Raw genomic sequence first — 19,387 nt, 5'->3', positions numbered from 1 at the left:
TGAAAGACTTTGTATAATCATATGATATTTGATCAAGATCCAAAACTCCTCGCCATCAATCTTATAGACTTTTTCAAACTTTACCTATTCTAAAACAACCGTGATCTTCTATTTATATGGATTTTATTGCGGATCTTTTAGTCTTAGGTTTTTTTGATTCTACATTTATAATAATAGATTATTTTATTAAAATTTCATATTTTGTATTATGTACAAAATCTATCACAGGTAAAGAAATAATTAAATTATTTCTTAACAATATTTATTGCTATCACAGATTGCCTAAAGATATTATATCGAATAGGACAACTCAATTTATATCAAGATTTTGAAGAATTCTTTTCAAAATTTTAAAGATGGATATAAATCTCTCTTTTGCTTTTTCATCTATAAAGTAATAGACAAATAAAATGGGTGAATCAAGTTTTGGAATAATACTTGAGGTGTATTATTAATTATCATCAAGATAATTAGATAATTCTTTTATTATTCATAAAGTTTATATACAATAATTCAATATATTCTTCCACTCAATGAACACCTTTGTTTACCAACTATGGTTATCATCCATGACTTGATATTATTGACTTTTCAAAAGTTGATTATCCTATGATAAAAGATCTAACAAATTGTTTCTTAGAACTATATGCAACAATAAAGGCGCAATTAAAGAGAGTTCAAGAATGATAAAAAAATTAATGCAAATGCCTATCATAAGAAATAATCACAATTCAACTTATGTGACAAGATATGATTACTTTGTTGCAATATCAAGACTACTTATCCTTGTGATAAGTTGGACTATCATAGGCTTGGACCTTTTCTATTATTGAACAAGTTAATCCTATTTCTTGTCAATTTTATCTATCAAATTCTATAAAAATCTACCCCATATTTTATGTATCCCTTCTTAAGCCGTATAAAACAGTGAATATCTTGGAAAGAAGACAAATGCCACTTCCTCTTATATGAGTGGATAATAATCAAGAGTTTGAGATGGAAGAAGTCTTAGATTCAAGGTGGCACCAAAATAGGTTGGAATATCTTGTTAATTGGCATAGATATGATATTAATGAATGCACATTGAAGTTAGCAAAGAATCTTACACATGCAACAAAGAGAGTTGAAGCTCTTCATCGGCAACATCCATTAAAATGAAGATAAAGAATAAAAAATCTTTGTTAGAAAAGAAAATAAATCATAAGAAGATAATATAATATCTTCTATTCTTCTTTGTAGCTTTTAAGTATTTGTGATACTAAAAAGATGGAAAACCATCAACCAAAAATTTCAATTTAAGAGCTTTTATTTGTGAACTTACTAGATGAAACATTCCAATTGTTACAACCTTCACAATGACAAAATCAAGATGAAGATATTTAAAAATGACATGTCTTTCCTTGAATAGATGGTGAGATATAATGTGTTTGGCATCACAACATTGGAAGAGACTTCTGATGTTTGATGATTTTATTAGAAGTAGGAACAACCCTTGATAGTATTCTAAATATTTTATTTGAAGAAAGTTACAAAGGCCTCAACAATGATCAAATAATAGGGTGGTCTTCTTGCCCTTAAATAAAACACTATCGATAGCTGAGAGGATTAATCAACCAACTTCGAAGAAAACAAAGATCAGAGTATGTAGCAAATACAATCTATTACATCTTAGATTTTTTCAACATATGAAGACTACTTCCAATGGAACTTGCTCTTAGAAGGAGGGATAATGTTATGAATATATAGGTACTCTAATAAATATCTATGTGATTAAGTAGAAATAAATAAAAATAAATGAAAATAAATTAATTTTATAATACCTTCTAGAGAAGATCCCTAAAAGCTTAATAGATATTGATTTAACTTTACATGTATTTGTAGTTGATTGATAGGTTGGAAACTTGGTCAATAAGTTAACCATATGTTGATAACTTGTGGAACAAGCTAATTATGTGGTGCATATATAGAAAACTTACTTTATAAGTTAAGATATGTGTCTTGCAAAGTCAATATATTTTGGAGGTCCTATAAGACATTACCATGTAGCTTATAGTTAAGAGTATATATGGAGGCAAGAATGAAGCCTTTTTTATTCTTATCAAAGCCTTTCTAGTCTTTAGACTTGTTTCAAGTCATTTTAGTTTTCTTGTTTTTGGCAATAGCCATTCTGGTTTAATAATATATCATCTCTAACTGATTTTCTAGTTCCTTTCAATGATACAAGAGTGTATTGAGGATTTTTTTTCTTCTTTGAGATTCATGTCTTTGACAGCTTTTCATTCTAAGAAATTTTTAATAGCCAAGATTAATTATAAAATTCATAATAAAGAATTTTTTATAATTATGAATTTATTTCAAAAATAAAATCATTATCTAAAAGATGTTTTTAATTTAGTCATCATGTATACAAATTACAAGAACCTTGAATATTTTATGTCAATATATATTTTGAATTATTGCAAAGCCCATTGGAACATGTTAATATCTAGATTTGATTTCAAGTTTACTTATTGACTCAAAAAACAACAAAGATTGTCAAATACTTTTTTTTAAATATTCTTATCTTTCATAAAAAAAAGAGACTTATTTTTTGATCAACAAAGAATAATCTTCTTAAAGTCAAAGCATTTTCATCTTCAAGCAATAATATCAAAATTGATTGTTGATTCAAGCTTTGTCAAGAAAATTCAATTAAATATGTCCTTTAATTTGCTTATTCATGATTTCAAGAATAATTCTTTTAAGTCTCATGATACTTCCAAGTTCAAGTTTAAGAATAATCTACTTTATTTTGAGGAACAATTATATATTTTAAAAGGCAAAATATGATTACATATTTTTTAAGTTGGATATTTTAGATATAATAAGACTTTAGAGCTAATATCAAAATATTTTTGGTGGTTTCAAATGTGGAAGGCAATTAAAGCATTTGTACAATCATGTCATATTTGTTTAAGATTCAAGACTCTTCTTCATTATTTTTATAGACTTTTTCAGCCATTACCTATTTTAGAACAATCATTGTCTTCCATTTCTATAGATTTTATCACAAATCTTCTAGTCTTAAGTTTGTATGATTTTATATTTGTGATAGTAGATTTTTTTTATCAAGATAGTATATTTTATATGATGTACAAAATATATCACAAGTGAAGAAATGGCTAAGTTTTGCTTAACAATATCTATCGCTATCATGGATTATCTAAAGATATTATATCAGATAAGAAGATTTAATTTGTATCAAGATTCTAAATAACTCTTTTTAAGATTCTAATGGTTGATATAAAACTTTCTTTGACTTTTCATCCTTAAATTAATGAGCAAACAGAATATGTGAATGAAATTTTATAGTAATATTTGAGGTATACTATCAACTATCATCAAGATATTTGGACAATTTTTTTTGTCATTAACACAGTTTGCATACAATAATTTGATACATTCTTCTATTCAATAAACACTTTTTTTTTCTAATTATAGTTATCATCTATAACTTAATACTTTTGATTTTTTAAGAATTTATAATCATATGGTAGAAGATTTGATAAATTTTTTATTAGAGCTACATGTAACAATGAAGGCACAATTAAAAGAAGTTGAAGAATGATAAAAGATCAATGTGGATGCTTATTGCAAGGAACAATCATAATTTATCTTTGGTGATAAGATATGGCTACTTTGTTGCAATATAAAGACTACTAATATTTGTGATAAGTTGAACTATTATAAGCTTGGATCTTTTTTTATTTGTTAATAAGTCAATCCTATTGCTTATCAATTAGATTTATTGGAATTAATGAAGATTCATTCCATATTCTAAATATCTCTTTTTGAGCCATATAAGACAATGAATATCTTAAGAAGAAGACAAATACCACTTTTTCTTGTAAAAAAGGATAATAATTAAAAAGTTAAGATAGAAGAAGTTTTACATTCAAGGAAATGCCAAAATAGATTAGAATATCTTATTCATTAGCATAGATATGTTATTTATAAATGCATATGGAAGTCAACATAAAATCTTATGAATGCAATAAAAAAGGTTGAGGCTTTTTATCAATGACATCCATCAAAACTAAGATGAAAAATAGAAAATCTTTGCTATAAAAGAAATAAGATCTAGAAAAAAATATAGTATTCTACTTTCTACTTTTGTTTGGAATTTTTGTATATTTTTGATACAAAGGAGATGAAAAATCAATAATCAATAAATTCAACTCAAGAGTTATCACTTGTTGACTTATTTCAATTATCACAACCTTCAAGATAACGTAATTGAGATGAATATCCTCAAGAACCACATATCTTTCCTCAAATAGATGATAAAATATAATATATTTGATATCATGACCTTAGAAGAGACTCTCAATATTTGATGATTTTATTAGAGATAGGAACAACTCCTAATGGTATTCCAAGTGTTTTATTAGAAGAAAGTTATAAAGGTATTAATAACAATCAAATAACAAGGTGGTCTTTCTACTCTAATATAAGACACTATTGATGGCTAAGGAGACCTATCAATGATTTTTAAAGATAATAAAGATCAAAGTATGTGGCAAATATAATTCATTGTATCTTAGATTTTTTCAACATATAATGACCACTACTCGTGGAATTTATCTTTAGAAAGGAAAATAATATCAAAAATACATATATTTATTCTAATATATATATATATATATATATATATATATATATATATATATTTAAATAGAAGTAAGAAAAAATAGATTTATTTTATAATATTTTTTAGAATAGCTTCTTAGAAGCTTCATAGACACTACTCTGATTTTACATGTGCTTGTAGTTGATTGATAGGTTTGAAACTTGGTCAACAAGTTAACAATGTGTTAATAGCTTATGGAATAAGTTAACTATGTGGCTACATATAAAAAACTTGCCTTGTAAGTTGACATACAAGTCTTGTGAAGTCAATGTGTTTTAAAAGTACTATAAAATATTGCCATATAGCTCTTAGTTAAGAGTATATATGGAGACAAGAGTAAAGCCTTCTTTATTCTTTTCAACACATTTTTAGTCTTTAGTCTTATTTCAAGACTTTTTAGTCTTTTTATATTTAATGATAGCTATTATAATTTAATACTATATCATCTTTAAGTGATTTTTTAAACTTTTTAAGTGACATAAGAGTGTATTGACATTATAATTCTTTGAGATTCATGTCGTTGACAAAAAGCCATAGATAGTTTTATGTCCACCATTAGAATCTTAAAAAATATTTTCTAAAATCTTGATACAAATTGAATTCTTTATTTAATATAATATTCTTAAACAAACCATGATAGTAATAGATATTGTCAAGAAAAAGCTTAGTTTTTTCTTTACTTATGATACATTTTGTACATGGTACAAAGTATGCCATTTTGGTGAAACAATCTACTATTACAAATATAAAGTCATAAAAACCTGAAATTAGAAGATTTATAATAAAATTCCTATAAATAGAAGACTATGGTTTTTTTGAAATAGATAATAGCTAAAAAAGTCTATAAATTCAATGAAGGAGAATTTTTGATCTTGAGCAAACATCACAAGATTGTACAAAATCTTTGACTGCCTTCTATATTTAAGGTTCTTATAATTTGTATATATAGTGATTGGACTAGAACCGCCTTTTAGATAATGGCACCATTCTTAAAATAAATCTATAATTGCAAGAAGTTCTTTGTCGTGGATCTTGTAATTGATCTTGATTTTTTAAAAATTGAAATAAAAAACTACTGAATGAAGTTTATTATTTGTTCTTACTTGTGACATTACAACATTTAAAGTAAAATTTGATGCGTTTGTTTCTATAAAAAATGGCTTAAAAAGTTAACATGATACAAAATTGGTACAAAAATAAAATATTTTTTTAAAGCTTCAAATTATACTTCTATTTCTTAATTCCATTGAAATTTATCTTCAGAAGTCAAATTTATAAATAGAACTATAACTTGAAAGAAGTCTTTAATGAAGATCCAATAATAGTTGGAAAATTCAAAAAAAAATTGGACATCTTTTATCTTTTATCTTTTTTGAAATCATTCAATCCATAATAGTTTGAACTTTCTTAGGATCTATCTTAAGTCCATCATTTGAAATAATATATTCTAAAAAGTTGATTTGAATAGTTTAAAATTTATATTTTTTTTTAGCTTGGCATAAAGTCCTACATTTCTTAATTTTTGTAATACAAAATGAATATAAAGTTCATGTTCTTTTATGAAAAACTATTGATGCATTTGTAACTCCAAAAGACATGACATTGTATTCAAAAGATCTATATCTGGTTCAAAATACAGTCTTCTATTCATCTTGTTCTTTGATACATATCAAATTATATGTCCCTCATAGATCTATTTTCGTATAGATCTTAGCTTGATTCAACTAATTAAGAAGTCCAAATATCAAAGGTAGCAAATACTTATTCTTGATGGTAATCTTGTTGAGTCCTTAATAATTGATATATATCTTCAATGATCCATCTTTTTTCTTCATAAATAAAATTTGAGCTTCTATTGGAGATTTGGAATGGCATATGAAGTTTTTAGCTACATTTTCTTCAATATACTCTTTGAATTCAACCAACTCATTTTGTGATAAATTATAGATTAGTCCAAATGGCAATTGAAATCCTTCTTGAAGATCAATTAAAGAATCATGGAAATAATGTTTCAAAAAAGTATCTATATTATTCTTCTCAAATTCTTCTTTAAAATCTTAATATTAGCTAAAAATGCCATTTAAAGTCTTTCTACCATTAAAAATAAATGTGGCATAAATGACACAAGGTGATTCTTTTTTTGCAACATACAAGAAAGTTCTTATATCTATAAATATAGATTTGATTGTACTAGACTTATGACTTTGTACTTGATTAACTACATTCTTAGTTATGCTTTAAAAAAAATCAAGACTACAAAAAATCAAATCTATTTAAAAATTATACTTTTTTAATGACAATATATCTAAAATAATTGGATTAAAAAGAGATCTCATGATATTAAATACCACAAACCTTTTATGACCATTAGTTATAACTTTTAGAGAAAATGTTTTAAAAATAATGTCTCTAAAGAATAATGGATGACTATCTATAACTTCTACATGAATAGATTTTGATTTCTTTACTAAAAATATGTTGTATCTTTTAACAAATTCTTCATCTAAAAAAGAAGCTGAGGTTCCTAAATCTAATAAGGCAAAGGCTTTGTGATGTTTAGGTCCTAAATTAATATCTATTGTAAAATAAAGAGAAAGTTTTAAAGAGAGAATAAGATCTTCATTAGATGTTGTGGGAAGTTATAGCTACATAGTTCCTATTGTAGTTGGACAAACTTATTTTTTGACATATTATCTTTTTTGATAGTTGTACTCCTCATTTTATAATTGCATCACTTTTTTGGATAATGTTGAGTAATAGACTTTGGTTCTCCATAATATAAACAAAATATTTTTTTAAAGATAACAAGTCTTTTTTATTCAATAAGAGGTTTGAAACGTACTACATTAATTTGCATATTTTCTACTTTCAAAGATATGTGTTAAAAAGATGTTGGTATTGTCATTGAATTGTAATAACAGTAAGGCAAACTTATACAATTTTCATACCAAAATTCAAAAAATTGATTGGTATACTTTACGACTAAATCAATTATTTAACTTAATGTTTGAAGATTAGATAAATTGTGCATCAATTTCTTTACCTCATATTGTAATCGATAAAAAATTTGGCTAAGAAGTGCAGTATCATGTCACTTAATATCAATTGTAAGTTGTCTAAATTGTGAAGCATACAATGTTATAGATTAATTTTTTTATCACAAAATATAGATCTTATTTGTTGCAACACAAACTACATCATATTTTCAATATATAAATCAAAATTTTGCCAAAAAAACTTTCAAATTGTCTAATATTGAATTATATCATTTAAAAAAAGATGAAAACTATGATAATGCATAATTAAAAAGTAGTGTTTTAATAAATTTGACTTATAATCTTGGGATTAAATAGCTTTAAGGTTGAAGTTGAATTGTTAGTTATACTTGATTAATGAATCTTTGAAACTTTGATCTTGTATCATCAAACTTCTTAAGTAAGATAATTCTTGGTTTTTTAATACTTGAATGGTATTCCACTATAGAGAAAGGGACATGATTTGATACAGATGTTGAAGCAATATCAATCATCTCTATATCTTTACTTTCTATTATTCTTGTTCTTCCTTGTGGTTGTAAATTGAGTTGATGCATTGCAAGCATTAATTCCTTTAATTGTTCTTGCAATTTTACCATTATACTCTTTATTTACATAAGCTCTGCCATAATAATAATACTAAAAAAAAAAAAGAATGTCTAATATTACTCAAGATAAGTAAAAGAAAGAACTTAAAAATAAAAAAAAAATATTAAAAATAATATCAATTTAGAAGACGATAATTCACAACTTCTAATATGCTTATATCTTTTAAAAAAAAGAATAATCCACTCTTAATCAAGAAAAGATGAAGCTCTGATATTGTAAGTGTATTCTTAACAATCTATCAAGAACAAAAATTCAATGATAGCAAATTAACAAGTGAGAGTTTTTCAAAAAAGTATATAAAAATAAAAATATAGAAGTATATATATTAAATGGAAATTGGAATGGCTATTGCCAAAAGAAAAGAAAAGTAAAGATTTCTTGAACCTAGACTAGAAGTAAGAAAAGAATTGACAAGAGTGAAGAAGACTTCATTCATATTGCTATATATACTATCTATCTAAGAGCTATGTTGCGATGTTCTATAGGATCTCCACAACATATTGACTTTGCACAAAATGTGTGTTAACTTGCAAGGCAAGTTTTTTATTTGGACACCATATAGATAGCTTATTTTGTAAGCTATTAACATGTGTGGCACATGATTAACTTATTGACCAAGTTTCTAATCTATTAATCAACTACAAACACATGTAAAGTTAAAATAGCATCTATGAAGCTTTTAAGAAGCTACTTTAGAATAATTTATAAAATTAATCTATTTTTATCTATTTCTACATATTTATATTATCTAGATAAGAATTATAATAAATATATGTCCATAAAAATTATTTGATTTGCAACCAATAAAAACCAGTTACATTCATCATGATCATATATTTTTTTATCAAAGATAGATCTATTTAATAAAAGTATGGATCTATTTATCATTCTCTTTATATATATATATATATATATTTATATACATTTTACTTTTTAGTCTATATACAAAAACTAAAAATATGTCACAAACTATAACCACAAGATTCATGAACTTGAAATCTATTTTTTTGTATAATATAGATAAAATATGTTTATGTGGTTCTTTGTTATATTATTTGAATTTTAATTTGATGTTGTGTTATATATCAATAAGTTGCTTTATATAATATTCCAAAAACCAAGGCCCCAAAATAAAAAAATAATTTTTATTCAAATATAAAATTATGGTTTAAAGAAGCTCAAAATCATGTGGAGTTTTCCAAAGATAAAAATAAGTATTATCAGCCTTTATTTTGCATATAGTGATCTTAAAATAAAATATTTATAATGTTGACAGTAGTTGAGTACATTATCACACATAGATAATTTTATAAGAAGCCAAAAATAGGAATTTTAATGAATTTAGACTATTTGAAAATTAAAACTATTTCTTTTCATAAATAGTTAATTACCGTGTAGTGCATTAAAAAATAAAAAATCCATTATATTTATTTTCCTTGATTTTTCGATGATTTAAAAAATAAAAAAGAAAATAGTTATTACTTGCAAATTAAAAACTTATTTGTCACATGAATTTTTGCATTTACAAGATAGTTCAATATTCAATAAGGAACATCATGGCAATTAATTTTGAGAATTTAAATAAAATTATTTAAATAAAAATTTATCTGAATTTTCATATTGAATATGCAGTGAAATTTCCTAAAATGCCACAACAACAAATAGAGGAGCCAATACACATTCGCTACAGTCAATGTAGTTTGTTGACCCTCGTTTCGCGGGCACATGAGACTTTTCTATAACCGCGGGTTCCTTGAAACGAGCGCATAGCACGGTACGCGACTCATCGTGATTAGGGTTTGAAGCTTCAGGGGGAAGCTGCAGGTGATTGTCCGCCTCGACAGTAGCTTCCCGTTACGGTGTTGGCTTCAAGCCAGTTGGTGATTTGGAATTTGTTGTCGATTGAATTGTGCGAGTAATAAAAATAGTGTGTCGATCACAATGATTTGGAAATGGCGGAACACTGCGAAGGATTCACTGAGCTGAGGCATGATAAACGCGGTGGCGTGAGTACAGATGTTGTCGGTTTCATGGATTGTCTGAGCTCGCACGAGAAGCCGGGGCTTGTCATTGTAGCTTCTTAATGGGATGAATTGCATAGACACTCACATTTTAGAGATGCAGAGTATGGAGGGTGTTGAAGGCGACCAGCAATGGGGATCCTTCAACAATCAAGCGACACAGAAATCGGAGGAGTTAGAAGACGAAGAGGACGACGAGAAAACTATCTTGCAAGTAGCGTTGCGGTCACCACCCTTCAGTACAGCTCTCAAGATGAATTTTCCTGAGTTGTGCAGAAAATTCAGGTGATTAAATCCTGATTTCCTTCTCCCTTTTCCTCTGGGCTTTGCATCATGTGCATATCGATTTCTCTCACATCATTGAAAAGAATTTAAATAAAATTCTCTCTCTCTCTCGCTCTCTCTCCTGCCCTCTCTTTTTCTCCAAATGCTCCTCCTATTTTCCAGTCTAGAATCTCTATGGGGTTGCTACTTACTTAGCTTGATTATACGTGTGCAGTGCAGTTGCATGGTGTTCCAAGACCAATCTCATTTGCTGCGCAGTTGAAACATGCTCACGAGATCAAGGGTCAGTCTGTGCTCCTGAGAAGCTTTTTCCAATCCACAGTTATTTAACAGTGATCCCAAATGCTATAAAATTCTTAATTTAAGATCTCAGCAACTACTGGGTTTCGGTGGAACGTTTTGTTTATTCATTTTTTTTTTTTTTTTTTTTTTTTTTTTTTTTTTTTTTATGGATTTAAATGCAAAGTATATTACACATATGCATGAAATCCATTTATTTCACCACAAATTCTGTGTTTAGATTTCTTGTTGGATAAGTGGTTATGATTTTCTCTTGCTGAATATTTTAAGGCATTTCAACTTCAATTGGATCTTTTCAAGTCTTCCTTTCAAGATTTTCTGTTCATTTCTGTGTCTGTGGGATTAGGTCTACTCAGGAACCTGCTTTCTGGATCCCTATGCACCTGGTTGACCCGGAGCGACCCACTGAACATTCAGTATTCAACGTTCCAGCCGGTAACCTTTCGCGAGGATTGGGTCTAATCTATTTGGTGTTACATTGCTGGTGTTGGAGGCGTCCCCTCAAAGCTGAGTACAGTCTTATAGCTTTGCTAGTAGATGTTATTGGTTAAAAATGTTCAGAAGTTGTATGATTTTTGTCATCTTTTTCTTACTCAAAGATTACAGATTCTCCTGGTGATTCTATACAACATCTTGAGTGGTCTCCAAACTCTTGTCCACGGGCTCTTTTAATCGTAAATGCTAGCGGGCGAGCCAGCATTTGGTCACAGCCAACTCAAGTGAGTTGATATTTAAATTAATAACTGCTTGATTTTCAACTCCCCTTTTTAAAATCCTAGTTGCATTGTATGACAAATTTATGAATAACATTTATATAGCGTAGAACAAGGAACATCTAGTGATTTTATTTTTGAATGTTAGGGAGGGGCAAATGTGGCACGTACTTGTAATGGGTGGAGCTGTGAGTACGAGTGGCGCCAAGAGCAATCTATTACCACCAAGTGGCTCGAATCTCCTCCACCTGTAAGAAACTGCAGTGTTCCTATGAAATGTTCAAAGTCAATTGCATTTTGAAGTTGCAGGAAGTTGTCTTTTATTTGATGTTTCTAAATGTTGACACTTGGAGACATTCTATGATGTAATCTATAATTTAAACTCGTGATTGTGTCAAGTACTCATCTATATTGGTACTTAAAAGCTACGTATTCCACCTTGAATTTTACTCATGTGGTTCTGCAAATGAATGTCATGATGAGTGTAATATTTCTAATTTTACGGTATAGTATTGGGGATTTGTGTTCCGGCAATCATCCCCTACTGTCCCGGATGAAGTAATTATTTTTAAAACTATTATTTTGATTGTGCTGAAATGTGTTATGTGCTAGTATCGGTGGACGACATCCTCCACGTCTACTAAAGGGTCATTTGAAGAGAAGTATTTACCATATCAACCTCGTTCCACCAGTATAAACCTGTTCCTATGCTCCATGAGTTTAGCTGCACATCTTATGTTGGTTTTGTTTCTGTTTTGTTTCTTCGAACCGAGGCGATCCGTATTTGTGAAAATTAAACTGACACCAAATCAATGGCTTGTGCAGAGCTTTGCAATTTTGTAGTTATATCATTGTGACTTACCACTCTATTAATCACTTTTACTGGAATGTAATGGTATGGACTAATTGAGACGGTGTTTTCCTACTTTGCAGCGCGCTGGCCAAACTTCCTGTGTGTGTGTAGTGTATTTTGGGCTGGCACTGTTCAGCTTCACTGGAAACAATGGCCTTCCAGTTCCCCGAAGTGGTTTGCAACAAAGAAAGGAGTTCTGGGTGCAGGCGCATCTGGAGTTTTCACAGGGGACGCCATAATTAATGATTCTGGGTCTCTACTTGTTGCAGCTGCACCAGTTGGCAATCCATCTACTGTTGTGGTATGGGAAGTGACCGCGTGGGATCTTAACACTCCCAGCAATACACAGCAAGTTAGTGCAAAGATTTTAATAGGCAACATCCAATCACCGTCATGGCCTGGATTCTCCCCTTTGGCAGCTTACTTATTCACATGGCAAGAACAATCAACACCAGAGACATTGCTTGAAGGAGAGGATTGTCCGGGACCCTTACTACATTGCTCAGTCGTATCAAACTTCTCAGCTTATGTAAGTCCAGATGCCGCTGCAACAACCTCCTGGGGTTCCGGTGTGACCGCTGTCGCCTTTGATCCCTCTCGTGGAGGTTCTGCACTTGTCACCACTGTAATAGAAGGTAAACGTTTTTTAATGGTCTATTTTACAATGACTTAGCTGGATATGTTGTTTATTTTAATTCTGTCGTTGATTTGTTGAACATCTGATTTTGGTATTCATGCTTGTTTGTGGAGCAGATACGCAACTGCGAAAATCTTGTGCTTTCTAGGTTTTTCTGGTGAATAATCTCGTTTTTTTTTCTTACTATATACTAATCCAAAGTATTTGTGCCTTACTTATATTTTACCTTCAAGAGAAGTGTTGCCCATATGTGGTGTTATTGACTACTGCAGGATATTATATATCTCCAGGAAACCCAGACGCAGGGCCGGCATTGACAGGGTGGCGGATTCATAGGTGGGAAAGTGGAACTAAGCCAGTTAATATCCACCCCCTCTTGGAAAGCACGAATGGTCCACCACCCACAATGACTACTTGGACTTCCGTTGCTAAGCAAAATATCACCAGGGGTCGCTTTTCTAAAAATTCGCATTTTCAGCAGAAACACTGTGAGCGTGAGCGGCCTGTTAACCCGCGTGCAATAGCCAGAATAGTTTTTTCTGCCCATGGTGGTGAGCTGGCAGTAGCGTTATTCAGTGGAGAGGTTCATGTCTTCTCAGGTGAGTCGATATGATGCACACTGGTTCTATTTCGCTTGGAGGGCAGGAGCTGTAAAACATGCCACTACGATATTGCTGTTTAATAATCAGGGAACTTCGCATTGTGTGTTCATGGTCTAGGGCTTTCTCAACGATCACTGGTTGCACTACTCGCAAACACCAGACGTCTATTCCTGTAAGATATGAACTGTTTGTTTATGGGTTCTTGGCCTGATTTCTATTGCAATTTTTCAGGTTCAACGATGACCCCTGTGGATTTATTTCATGTGAAAGTGGACCCACATTTACCAACACCAGCATTTTCTCCAACCAGCTGCTGTCTAGCTTCAGTTTGGCATGACAAAAAAACGGACGTGTGTACACTACGAATTGCCCAAATACCCCCTGTCTCTTCTGGTGCCCCCCCTGTATTGGAACGTCATCTTGCGGACAGGTAAGAGATGATTTTCTCTTTCCCTCTCACGTTCTGTTCCAGGATGGATTTTATCAGGCACCTAAGAATAGTTGCGATGACTTAATCGAGCTGCGTGAGTCATCTTATTGGTTCATTTGTACGAATTGAATTCACCACACTACATTGCGTTCTCAAGTTGCATGATCAGTCGTTAAATAACTATTTTTTTTAGTCAAAGCTAATTTTCTCAGAAGTTGGTAGTATTTTTTGTCGATTTCGATAGGCAGCTCTTTTAGTTCCTTGTAAGATTTCTGCACACTTCATCTAGCTAGTGGCGTTTGCCATAAGTGCTCGTGGAGAATGTTTGGAGCTGTTGTTTACTCATACTATAACGTTCCTTACTTTGTCATGTAACCACCAATTGCTGGACTTTAGGTTCTGGTGGAGTTTGGTGAGCGAGGTAGATTGGTGGGACGTGGTTGCCGCCACTCAAGCAGCCGCCGAGGATGGACATGGTTTGATTATGCAATTTTAATCTATTGGCGTTTATTAGTTTAAAATCGAATTTTCTATCCCATTTTGGACTAGATCCGCCTTGGTTGACTACTTACTAGTGTTCCCTGTGTATTGTTTAACAGTTACAGTTGCCAAAGTTATGTCGGTACTTGACGCTGATTTCCACTCCCTTCAACCTCAGCAGCGACATCACTATGGCCCGGTATGACCAATGCAATCTCGGATGACCATAAATCTCGGATGATATTTGCAAGTTTATCATAAAGTTTATCGAACTATTACCGTATATCTGCTGTAGTTGGACTACCTTAAATCGAAGGCATGTGGTCGCAGGCTTTAGACAGAATTAAATGCCGTGTGTTGGAGGGTGTCCAAGCGGCTGATGTTCGAGTACTAGTGCTGGACATGCAAGGTCGCCTGATGCTTGACATGCTGGGTCGTGGTATAGAAGCTGCCTTGATGAATCCATCCACTTTGATTGCTGAGCCATGGCAAGCATCCAGTGACACACTCAGTGGACTAGGACCGGATGCCATGGCTGTTGACGGTGCTCTCGTTCCAACTATTCAGGTCCCTCTCTTCGCCTACTTAACAGATAGTATATCGGAAATATCATTAGTCTTCTGCAACTTTTTATTGACTTTCATTACTTGCATATTTCTGCATTTCAATCATAGTCTTTGCAATTTTAGTGTTCGATGTACTCAATCGTCAGCAGTAATTCCTTATCGACCATATAATGCTCTGAAGAGTGACCTTAAGCCCTTCTTAGATGCCATAGCCAGTGGAATCCCCATCATATAGCATAGCGTATTGTTATCAAGTAGCTGCGGGATATGACTTTCGATTTAGTCCACTCTAATTTTCGAATTTATTTTTATGTTGTGCCTGTAATCTTTGTGTAACATGGATCATATTCATTCATAGTTCAGCGGGAATGAGATGCAAGAGATGAACAATTACTATCAGTATAAAGGATTTTATTTTATGTACTATGGATGCAACCTTTATGGTGCCATTTGTTTGTACTTAGTATTCAAGTTTGAAATTGTCAAAGTGGACTTTTCAATGGCGAAGTTGACAGGTGAATGTAGTGATATGTGTTGGCAGGCTTATGTAGATGCGGTTTTGGATCTCGCATCACATTTTTTGACAAGATTAAGGCGATACGCAAGCTTTTGTCGCACTCTAACAGCCCACGCGGCCTCAGGTACTACCTCGGCAACTACAGCTGCCCGAACTGCCATTACCTCCAGCTCCACTACTACGTCTGCCGCCCCTGCTAGCCAGGGTAAGCTACATGTTTATGTAATAACACTCTTGACCATCACAATCTGTACTTCTGTCACACACAGGTGCATTATGTTTCATTGTATGCGTTTGCCATCCAGCTTCGCATCCTTTGTCTTAAATTTCTCCTTTCTGGTGATTAAGCAAGTATCTAGCACCGGATATTGCGCTCTTAGTTATTATAAGCATGAGTATTACTGAGGTTGGGCTTGACAGGCCTGGTGAGTCGAGTCTAACCACACCCTTAAAAGATCGAAGTATTCCCAGCTTGCTATCCTCAATGATTATTTGTTTAATGGAGTAGTGACTTCGTTTTCCAGATCGCTCATATCATACGAATTACAGACATATAATACATTCATACGGTACTCATTTCTGTGTCATGAATCAGCATAAATCAAATATCAAATTGTTACAGATAATGTTAACATTTATTAAATTTTCGGGATCTACTTTGAAGAGAATGGAATCGCTTGAACAGACCACTCTAAAGTTGAAAGTTTCAGTCTACATCCTGTACACATTTTCGGGATCAATTCAAGTATGTCGGCAGGAATAAAGAGTTATTTCTGCACACGTTTAATTAGATCCCGCAGCATGCATTTTTTAGCTATAATCGCGCTTAATCTGGCTTATAAAACTTTTCTCATAGTGTGGAGGATCGTTGTTGCAGGAGGGGCACCAGCTGGTGCTGCAAGCAGTGGTGGAGCTGCTCAAGTCCAAGCATGGGTTCAGGGAGCCATAGCCAAAATCAACTCTAGTAGCACCAATACTGATGCGACTACTTCTGCAGTGTCGAGCACAACAGTTGCTGGGCCTGCTACGAACCTTCCTTTGAGTGTCAGCACTGCTACATTTCCTGGCACACCAGCTGTACGCCTTATCAGCGACTGCCATTTTCTACATAGATTATGTCAACTTCTTCTCTTCTGTCTCATATTCCGTAAACGACAGTTGCCTCGACATGTCCAAATTTCTGCAGGGCGACCAGCAGCTTCTGTCGATGGGACTAATAAGCTGGGAAACATTAAGGAGGAACCTTTGATTGGACAGCGCACTGGGCTTGTAAAAGTCGAGGAAGGGGGTCACACTGTTACACGTACAACAAGCACCGTAAGCAAAGGTGCTGAGGATATCGCAACTTCCCGAGCTCAACGTGTTGGTCTTGGAAATTGTGGCCAAGGTTACACACCCGATGAGGTTAGAATTTCAAGCTCTTAATTCTTCCTTGAACAATGAGTTCGGGATACAGCCACAAACAATGTCATTTTACTTGTTCTTTACAAACATGATTGTCGTCGAAGTCTGTGCAGCTTTGTTTTGTACTTTTTCAGGAGGGGGTGTGTGACCGAGGAAACGTTTTCATATAATACATACTTGAACTTCTATCTATGCGTTACCTTCATCTTATGTGTTGCACCTTCTTACAGGTGAAGTATTTGTTTTTAGTGCTCGTTGATCTTTGTAAGCGGACTGCACCACTCCCGCATCCACTACCAAAATCTCAACTTCAAAGTGCAAACCCAATTTTGCGGCTTCACTTCATCGATGGCCAGTTTACTGTTGCTCCTGAGGTCGTGGAAGCCTCTCTCGGTCCTCATATGCAGGTTCCTATCCCACTATCTTATACGGAATATTCCTTAATGCTTCAGAAGTTCCTCTGTAATTGAAGTAGGTATTGCTGATTAAATTATATTCCTGATCAACCCGATCTGACTGCTAATGATAGAACTTGCCTCGTCCTCGAGGTGCTGATGCTGCTGGACTACTCATGCGCGAGCTTGAGTTGCACCCTCCTGCAGAGGATTGGAACCGTCGGATGCTAGCAGGTGGGCCAGTGTTTGCTTTCCTAGAGAACGAATACGAAGAAACTGAAAATTTAGATCCCAGCCCCATTGACTTTTGGCCTCGGAAACGCCGTCGAGTAGAGCATGATGCTGCCTTTGGCCTTCGCACTGCCGTCGGTCTTGGGAGTTTTACGACTCTACTTGGATCACGCCGGGATGTGATCACCTCCCAGTGGAAACCACCATCCCATGGCGTGTGGCACAAGGTTTGTTTCCGTGCTCTTCATTTATAGATTTTCTTGCAAAACCATGTACATTATAAGTTGTATGAATGCATTATGGACTAATCTCTCGAGCATCTCAGCAGCGACTAGAGTGTGCCTTGAAGTCCAGTAGTCAAGTCCAGTTTGATTTGTAATTAGAGCCTGTCAATGCATGCCAATCTGTTCAGTCAAGTTCCTCACTGCATGCATAGATTGTTGTGAAAGTTGCTGTTGATTTATTTGTTGTTTTTGGGTGCAGTGTTTACGCTGTGGGCGCCAGACATCAGCATTGACTGTTCCAAGTAAAAATACTGCACAAACTTCCCCTCCATTCGCAACAGAAATGTGGAATGGGAGATGGCCTCACGGTTGCCCTATGTGTGGAGGACGTTGGTCTCGCATTGTGTAAAGTGCCACCCCATATCCAGTTTGATGATCAGATTTAGAATAGCCCCTTAGAATTCTTCTTGTAGCAACCGATTCCCCCATCAGATGAAAATTTGTCACTGTAATTTCCCCCAAAAATGATTAACTTGACTGTTCATTTTGTGATAGAATTCCATGCTCCCTTGATGGGTCAATATTTCGTCTCCTAAACAGAAAATTAGTCTTTTGGTTAAATCGGTAAACTGACAAGTTATGTGGACATATTGGTCCCATAAATCATCTTCATGTTTGAAACATGTTAGAAACATCATTAGGGGGTTTAAAACATGGTGGTCTTGCAAAACCAAATAATTGGGATTCAGTACTTGATATTTCTAGGATTACTTGAACTTTAACTAACTAAAGTATTACTATTCAAACTTCAATATCCCTTGATGTTTTGTGAAGTATCATTTAATATTTTGGTGATGTATCAAGTGATATTAAGTCAATCTAGTAGTATGTTGATCTACTTCCATCTTTTTTACTTGTTTTGTTATTTCTTATGCTTTTGTAGAAGATCCCAAGTCTTCTAGATTGGCAAAGAGAGTCATTTTGGGATAAATGAGTATGCCATAATTGTGTGTTGGCCACAAGATCCAACAAATTTTCAGAAGTTCCACAATTCTAGTAAGACAAAGGTATACAAGAAGTGGACAGCCAGGATTATAGCTTAAGTGCAATTAGTTGTCTAGGTGAATAAGGCATGAAAGAGCAAGTTCAACCTTTCCATAGCCAATATGCTATGTCAACTATGTGCTTTTGAAGCAAAATTTGTGGTTGTGTATAATAGAGAATCTTTGAAGAGGTGCCGCAAGATGGCTAATATGTTTGGAGAGTCATCATGACTAAAAATTGCCATAATGATAGAGTGCTTGATTCTACTAAAGTAAGATAGTGAGAGAGTTGAGGCTTGTTTTCAAAAAGAACTAGAAATGAAGAAGTTAGAAAAGAATAAGATGGTGTTTGAAAAAGAGAAATTGGCTATAT

General features: G+C 32.9%; 1 protein-coding gene across 5 annotated transcripts; it reads left to right on the top strand.

Moving 5' to 3' along the window:
• Positions 1-10,110: 10,110 nt before the first annotated feature.
• On the top strand, positions 10,111-18,528 carry LOC112286795 (mediator of RNA polymerase II transcription subunit 16). Of its 5 annotated transcripts, none has more exons than XR_016504652.1 (17): positions 10,111-10,619; positions 10,834-10,902; positions 11,266-11,354; positions 11,526-11,638; positions 11,781-11,882; positions 12,245-12,323; positions 12,566-13,120; positions 13,395-13,721; positions 13,956-14,154; positions 14,551-14,630; positions 14,754-14,833; positions 14,965-15,201; positions 15,742-15,922; positions 16,595-17,121; positions 17,352-17,528; positions 17,724-17,974; positions 18,231-18,528. XR_016504652.1 is itself a non-coding variant. In XM_024529066.3 (17 exons), the coding sequence occupies exons 1-17, from the start codon at positions 10,402-10,404 to the stop codon at positions 18,378-18,380; spliced, it is 3,507 nt and encodes a 1,168-aa protein (XP_024384834.1). In that variant the 5' UTR covers positions 10,111-10,401; the 3' UTR covers positions 18,381-18,528. The 5 variants fall into 5 exon arrangements, 4 of the variants coding, with proteins under 4 accessions (XP_024384834.1, XP_090109013.1, XP_024384835.1 ...); XM_024529066.3 differs by having other exon boundaries at positions 17,651-17,974; XM_090252887.1 differs by having other exon boundaries at positions 10,120-10,619; positions 13,413-13,721; positions 15,742-15,841; positions 17,651-17,974.
• The last annotated feature ends 859 nt before the right edge of the window (positions 18,529-19,387 follow it).

This window comes from Physcomitrium patens, chromosome 9 (assembly GCF_059467195.1).
Source record: "Physcomitrium patens ecotype Gransden chromosome 9, ASM5946719v1, whole genome shotgun sequence".
Classification (NCBI taxonomy): Eukaryota; Viridiplantae; Streptophyta; class Bryopsida; order Funariales; family Funariaceae; genus Physcomitrium; species Physcomitrium patens.
The sequence above is the reverse complement of the archived record's forward strand: the minus strand, read 5'-3'. Positions and strand labels throughout refer to the sequence as shown.

What these genes read in the sequence shown, in the direction of transcription:
- LOC112286795 (XM_024529066.3), top strand. Translation starts at nt 10,402, where the DNA reads ATGAATTGCATAGACACTCACATTTTAGAGATGCAGAGTATGGAGGGT. An exon ending in TGCCGCCCCTGCTAGCCAGG is followed by an intron (nt 15,923 to 16,594) that starts GTAAGCTACATG and finishes TCGTTGTTGCAG; the next exon opens with GAGGGGCACCAGCTGGTGCT. An exon ending in AAGGTTACACACCCGATGAG is followed by an intron (nt 17,122 to 17,351) that starts GTTAGAATTTCA and finishes ACCTTCTTACAG; the next exon opens with GTGAAGTATTTGTTTTTAGT.